This window comes from Lucilia cuprina, chromosome 3, assembly GCF_022045245.1.
Source record: "Lucilia cuprina isolate Lc7/37 chromosome 3, ASM2204524v1, whole genome shotgun sequence".
Taxonomy (NCBI): Eukaryota; Metazoa; Arthropoda; class Insecta; order Diptera; family Calliphoridae; genus Lucilia; species Lucilia cuprina.
In genome coordinates, this window is record NC_060951.1 from 3,353,684 (window position 1) to 3,361,645 (window position 7,962).

Here is a 7,962-nt window from a genome sequence, read left to right on the forward strand (position 1 = left end):
ATAAAACATAACAACAAAAACAAAAAACTAATTGCAACAAACATTGTTTATTACTATGTATTACAAGAACAAAATGAATGACATTAACCAAAAAATAAAAACGAAAAAAAAGTGGGTCAAAAGCGGCATTTGTAATACAAAAAAAAAACATATTGTACAAGAAAATACCAAAAGTATTTCAAGGGAAAAGAAACCGAGTAAACTAATAAAATAAATTGGATAATAATAATTTGTATAAAATAATAGAAGAATTTTAAAAGTAATCACATGACTTCTTTTGAGAAAATAAAATTTACTTTAAACAAAAAAAAAAAAAGTAATAAAATACAAAAACAACTTGTTTAAAAATATTAAAAAACAATTACACCCAAACACTATACACAGCTATGATGATGATGATGGAGCACAGTAACTAAAACAACAATAACAACAACACTAAAGAATCCAGTGATCGACCGAACAACCGACCGGTTATGTCATGCATTTTTTTACTTTATAAATTTTTTGGGGCTACAAAAAAAATTTTAAGAAAATATTTTTTTATGAGGCAATCTTTTGCAAAAAAAAAATCACTATTTTGTTGTAATTATCTATCTCTGATTTAGTTATTAACTATTGTAACACACTTTTGCTTTTGTTTCTTTTTTGGATTTTTGTTAAGTTTTGCACCATATTTTTAATTATTTGTAAATTTTTGTTTGTTTAAAACTCAAAGCTTTGCCGGCGCAATAAATATTAAATGATTCATTGGAATTTTGATTGTTTATATATGATTTATTTGCCATTTTAAAGCACAACAACAACACTTTACTAAACACAAAATTTGTTTATTATTTGTTTGTTTTAAATATTCATTAGTTAAGTTAGTTTGTTGTATTTAGTTTTTTCTACTTTAATTTATTATAAAAAAAAAAATATTTATTCACCCTAACAACTAATAAGTGACGAATCTACACTCACTCGATTTCAAAGAACAACTGTTTTTTCTTCTAATGGCAGCAAGCCGAGAGAGCAAACGAAGAACATCTATAGAAGCGAAACTTTGACGAAATAAAATTCCCTATAGCAGACCTACATGCAATTGTTTTTGTTTTTCTAAGGCAATTTTTACTAACACTTTGTCATTTGTAAACTTTTTTCACATTAGGTTGTCAAAGTTTCGCTTCTATGTTTTACATCTTATGACAGCAGTTTGTTGATAATGTAGCGGGTTTTCTTACTATTATAGAGATTTAAACAAACAATTTAGCGATTGAAAAGGCAATTTAATAGTAATTCTAGCGATTTTATTCGGTTTAATGGAAAGAAATGACAAAGTAACATTACTAAAACGTTAAAAATAAACTATAAATGAATTTATTGAAAGAAAAACCGTTGTGTAGAAAATGTTTCTATTGAAAATTAGTTTTCTCTAAAAGAATTAATTCTTTAGTAAATATTCTTTATAATAAAGGATTTTTTTAAGAAAAAATCTTTTTTTTATACCAGAAAAAAATCGACAGCTTTTTGAAGAAAAAACTGTTATATAGAGAATTTTTTGTGGACATAACTGTTATACTACGAAATTTTCTTAAGGAAAACTGTTATATTATGAAAGTTATATAGAAAAAATGTTATAAAACTGTTAAAATAGAAAAAAATCGATGACTTTTTGCTGAAAAAAAAAACTCTATGCATATCTGTTAGTGGACATGACTGTTATACGACGAAATTTTTTTTGAGGAAAACTGTTATACTATGAAATTTTTTAAAAAAATGTTATAAAACTATATAACGAAAAAAAAAATTGAGAACTTTTTGCTGAAAAAACTAGTATAGGATTTTTTTTGTGAACATAACTGTTATACAACGAAATTTTCTTAAGGAAAATTGTTATACTATGAAAGTTGCTTTAAGAAAACTGTTATACTAAAGATTATCTACACAAAAAGCAGTTGACATAACTGTTATACCAAGAAATTATCTTAAGGCAAACTTTTATACTGTGAATGTTCTTTTTTAAGAAAACTGTTATACTGAAGAATATCTACACAAAAAGCTGTTGAACTGGGAGTTTTTTACTGAAAAACTGTTATACTCAGAAAGTGTTTTATAGATAAAACTGTTTTTAGAAAAAAACTGTTATACTGATGATTGAATGATATTTAGAAAAAAAAACTGTTATACTGAGATTGAATAAAGCCATTAAGCTTAATACTTTCTATAGAAAAGTTTTATACAGAAAAAGTGACAGAGAATTTTCTAATGAAAACTGTTATACAGATTGTTATATATGGGTTATTTATAAAAAAAACTGTTATACTGAAGATTATCTTAAAAAAAACTGTTATACTTAGAGCTTTCAGCTGAAAAACTGTTATACTTAGAGCTTTCTGCTGAAAAACTGTTATACTTAGAATGTTTTATGGGAAAAAATTATTAAATAGAGAATTTTCTATAGAAAACTATTAAACTGAAAGTGTTTTTTTAGATAAAAATGTTTTTCTTAGGGAAAAAACTGTTATACTATTAAGATTTATGAAGTTTTTAAGCTATTTATGTAATTCAGCTACTTCGTTAAAACAATTCAGCTGAAGAAAATTTTATTGAATTAACAGATTTTTTAGTTTTCGTTATAAATTTAGGTGCAAGTTTTCAATTCAGCTTTTAAAAATGATATTCAGCAAGCTTTAAATAAAATATGCTCAGATTTGTCTAGAATTTTTAGGAAATATTGTAATTCAGCTACTTTTAATGCAATTCAGCTGAAGTAAAGTTTAGATTTTTGTAATTTTTTATTATAAATTTGATTAAAAATTTTCAATAAACTTTGTAAATTTGTTATTCAACAAAGCTTTATACACGATATATTCAAACTAAAGAAAATCATTTATTAGGAATTCTATCCTTATTTCTTAAACTATCTAAAGTTATGGGAGATATACATTCACCCGCCGTCCACTGACATTCACTATCATAAATAGTTTTCTCCTTAAGAGCATAAACCAGGCCCGCGTCTTGACGACACAGTAAATAGTCATCCTGTCTGAAAATCAAATGATTATCATCGACCAGTTCCAGGGACCAAAGAAAATTTTTCAATTCTCTTCTGCGGGTACTATTGGCACCAATTTTATCATCATACTCCGGTAATCTTTGGAAATATCCACGGAAATTTTTACCTCTTAAGGCCACATTCAAATCGGATAGATTATCTTCTTCGGTTTCCTCGAAAATAATCTCTAAGGGACTCATAAATTCAGCATTAATTCTATCCCATTTAGTACTTAATACCTGATTAATATCTGCATTGAATTTATGAGCCGCCGTAGAATGCAATACCTCGAAATAGTGATCATTACTGAGACACAATTCGGACTGACCAAATAGATATTGCAAAGACGAGGGTAGACTTTGTAGAGTAGTATTCAGCAATTGCTGAGTATTGCTGGGTAGACGTGTGAAAAACGCATCGTTTTTTATGCGATAAAAGCAATGCGAGGCCAATAGAACATAATAGGGTTCTTGTATTTGATCCAATCTATAACGCCAATATAAAGCCAATTGAGCACGAGTCATGCTGATGAAACTTTTCACATCATATTTCAAATAGATCTTCCACAGCAACTCCACTAGGTCAGTTTCTGCAATACGTTCATACATTTTACTTATCGCCTTATTATATAAAGTTTGCACATCCGTCACTGGTTCCTGTTGTTCATTTAACACCTGCACCAATTCTTCATTAAGTATAATGTTGGTGAAATCTTTAAATTTATTCTCCCATTTCAAGGGACTCTTGGAATAGTGTAGTAGTAAGATATTTTGTATATTAGTTTGTGTCGCAACATTTTGAATTTGTTTTAAAATTATTATTTGCAAAAGTAAAAATTGTAATAATTTAATTAACTGCATGTTTATGTTAGATCTATTGGAATTATACTAAATTTAGAATGGCATTCTTTCATTCTGGCAAATTTCTTTGAAAGTGACCTTATAAGGGGTCATTAATCAAAATTTTGATTATTTTTCTTGAAATACACAAATTATCAAGTGTTTTGTTTTTTTGCTATGAAATTATTTGCAAAAAAAATAAAACAACAGCTTGTATTTGCGAAATCTTTTTGGGGGAACTCAAAAAAAATATTATGCGGAAGCTTTAGCATCTAAATAAAACCTTTGAGAAGCATTTAGTCTAGAGAATCAAATTCTCGAGAGAGTTTAATTGTATACAAATACATTTTCTAATTTCTTCATGAGATTGTTTTTATTCGATATAGAAATTAATAAAACAGCGAGGAATTTGTCTGGATATTGGTCTAGTTTAAGATTCAGACTATAGTGGTCTGTCTGGACTTTAGTCTGCCCCATAGTCCTGACAATATAGTCAAATCTATAGTCTGAACTTTAGTCTAGTTTATAAGCTGGACTATATTCTACTTTATATTCTGGAATTTAGTCTATATAGTATAGTTTGGACTATAGTCTAGTCTATAGTCTGGACTATAGTCTAGTCTATAGTCTGGACTATAATATAGTCTATAGTCTGGACTATAGTATAGTCTATAGTCTAGACTATAGTCTAGTCTATAGTCTAGTCTATAGTCTGGACTATAGTTTAGTCTATAGTCTAGACTATAGTCTAGTCTATAGTCTAGTCTATAGTCTGGACTATAGTTTAGTCTATAGTCTAGTCTATAGTCTGGTCTATAGTTTAGTCTATAGTCTAGTCTATAGTCTGGTCTATAGTCTGGATTGTAGTCTAGACTATAGTCTAGTCTATAGTATGTACTGTAGTCTAGTTTATAGTCTGGACTGTAGTCTAGACTATAGTCTGGAATACAGTAAGGACTATAGTCTACAGTACAGACTATATCCTAGTCTATAGTCTGGAATACAGTAGGACTATAGTCTACAGTACAGACTATAGACTAAGCTATAGTCCAAACTATAGGCTAAGTTGTTGTCCACAGTATGCTATAGTAAAGACCAGTTTATAGTTTAGCTTATAGTCTGAACAAAAGTCTAGTCAATAGTCTAGAGTTGTCCCTAGTTTAGTCTTTAGTTTATAGTCTAGAATATAGTTAAGTCTATAGATTGGACTGTAGTCTAGTCTATAGTCTGGACTTTAGTCTAGTCTTTAGTCTAGACTGTAGTCTATTCTATAGTCTGTTGACTGGACTATAGTCTGTAGTCTTGACTATAGTCTAGTCTATAGTAATAGTAATTTATAATTAATATTTTTAAAAAAATATATTTTTTTTAAAATAAAAGCTATTGTACTTTAATATCACATAGATTGAGATAATTCGTAAAGAGTTTCTTAATTGTTTTGATTTCTATTTGCTAATGAAAGGGGGAGAGGAAGGAGGGTGGGGGTTTGTTTTCCCGCGGCGATTACAAAGGAAACATATCAGCTAAAGATTCAGCAATAGCACTATCACGGAAGCGTCCTATACGCAAGGCATACGAGATGGCATGAGCGACATAGGATTGTTCATGAACACCGTGAAAGAGATAAGACATGGCACCTGGAAAGATTAAAAAAACGTTTAATAAGAAACGTTCTTCCCAGAACTAGCAAGATGATGTACTTACCCGCTGAATGTATGGTTACATCACTACCACCATGATAATTTTCATCGGTATTTATTACACCCTGTTGTGTATACTCCCAATCTGTGGTATCCTGCAGAGTGGGATCTTTTCTTAAACCATTAGCATCTGGCTGGAAACCCTTATAGGTAGTGCCATAGGTCAATGTAGTATAGGGTATACCTTCTGTCTTCGAATTGCCTGCGACACCCAAAATATCCGCACCTTTAGCAGCATGACCATTAATGGTTAAAGTATGAGCATGATCAGCTGTAACTATCACCAAGGTGTCTTCCAATTTATCACCCAAATATTGGACACTAGCATTAATGGCCTCGTTGAAAGCTAAAACCTCATTTAAGGCTTTGCGGGCGGTTCCCCTATGATGGGCCTGATCAATCATGCCACCCTCTACCACCAAGAGAAAACGTTCATCTTTAGTTTTGAAAAATTCCAAAGCCTTTAAGACCATTTGTTTAAGTGAAGGCATGCCGGCGGGCGTGGTATCACGTTCAAAGTCAAATTTCAAATGACCATTAGCGAAAATACCCAAAATATAGTCTACTTCCGAAGGATTAATGGCTTCCAATTCACCAGTATTTTGAGCCACTACATGAGGCTGATCACGTTGCGATTTGATGTTAGACCATTCTTGTATTAAATCACGACCATCTTTGGATTTACAGGCCCAAGTATCGATGGGATCTAGAGGAGTATCTGAGACATTGGAAACCAACATTTGACGACCACCACCCATTATGACATTAATGTTTTGACCTGTCAAATCTTCTATCAACTGGCGTGCTATATCTTTACAACCTTCATTCTGGGCCTCGATGGGCATTTTTTGTTCACATTCCCAGCGCCGATCGGGGGTATGAGCATATAAAGCGGCCGGTGTGGCATGAGTTACTCTGGTATTGGTAACAAAACCCGTTAACATGCCATCATCTTGTGCCCATTTTAATATAGAATTAACTTGATGATTTACATCTAAAGAAGCCGAACAATTTCCCAAATTGACGGTGGCATCTACGCCTCCCGTCTCGTAGTTAACCTTAACTCCCGAGAATAAAGCGGTGGCGGTAGAAAAGGAATCGGGTACTTGTTTATTAGCGCAATAGGTCTAGAAAGGCATAACTATAGAAATCATTGGAAAATTGTTTGATTACTCCACCAAACTTACCTTTAACAAACCCATATCGGGAAATTCTTCCCAAGACATTAAACCCTCTTCGGAAAAGCCCATAATTCTAGCAGCTGTCACAGTATTCGGACCCATACCATCGCCCACAAACAATATAACATTTTTAGCTCTTCTCTTATTACGTTTACGCTTCAAAGCCTTTTGCAACTCCAAAGTGCCGCGTTCAAACCATTCCTGTTGGGCCTCTGGTAGGCTCATTACTAAGGCACTAGCCTCCTCCATTAAACCATTAATCGGATGATTGGCATTAATGGTATGATGTATAACAAAACCCACTGTCATTACCACCAGCAGTATGGCCGAGAATGATACGGCTATTATAAAGATCTTGGATTTATAAACAGGTTTATTTTTCAGTTTAAAGTCACTGCTGCTACAGCCTTGACTATAGCTATCCATTTCCACATTACTGCTGGATTCCGTTATACGTTTGCGATCTGTCATTTTGGTGTGAAGTGTTTAAAAGTTTTCCAAACACTAACTACTTAGAGTCCAAAAATTTCTTAAAAGTATTTTTAAATTTATATTTCTATAATAAATTAGATAAGAATTTTTGCGAGAGAAACAAAAGAGAAAGGTAAATTAAGAAAGATTTTACTGTTATAAGTAGGGGGGAGCGGAGGTGTGACTGTAACTGTAACAGTTGTATTGTATATCATTATTTGTTTCAATTTATAAGAAATGTTCTTTATCTTTATGATGTTTTGACTATATAACTGATGATATCTTTCGAATTTTTATTTAAAAAAAAAACTTAAGATTCTAAATTTATTAAAATTGATAGCATGTTAAAGATTACTAAAAGTTATTTATAATTAAGTTAATTTTTTTTTGTTAATTACTTTATTAAATTTTAATTTTTATTACTATAGTCCAGACTATAGACTAAACGATAGTACAGTATATAGCATAAACTATAGTACGTACTATAGACTAGATTATAGACAAAACTAGACTATAGACAAAACTGAAATATATTCTAGACTACAGATTAGACTGACCTATAAACTAACCAAGTCTAGTCAGTAATCTAGTCTATAGTCTAGTCTATATTCAAGTTTAAAGTCTAGTCCATAGTCTAATCCATAGTCTAGTCTATAGTCTAGTCTATAGTCTAGTCTATAGTCTAGTCTATAGTCTAGTCTATAGTCTAGTCTATAGTCTAGTCTATAGTCTAGTCT

General features: G+C 31.0%; 1 protein-coding gene across 1 annotated transcript; it reads right to left on the minus strand.

Moving 5' to 3' along the window:
* Positions 1 to 5,225: 5,225 nt before the first annotated feature.
* LOC111682580 (alkaline phosphatase) lies at positions 5,226 to 7,537 on the minus strand. The gene is made up of 3 exons (XM_023444551.2): positions 6,761 to 7,537; positions 5,578 to 6,700; positions 5,226 to 5,510 (listed from the first exon to the last, which is right to left on the minus strand). The coding sequence occupies exons 1-3, from the start codon at positions 7,223 to 7,225 to the stop codon at positions 5,377 to 5,379; spliced, it is 1,722 nt and encodes a 573-aa protein (XP_023300319.2). The 5' UTR covers positions 7,226 to 7,537; the 3' UTR covers positions 5,226 to 5,376.
* Positions 7,538 to 7,962: the final 425 nt, after the last annotated feature.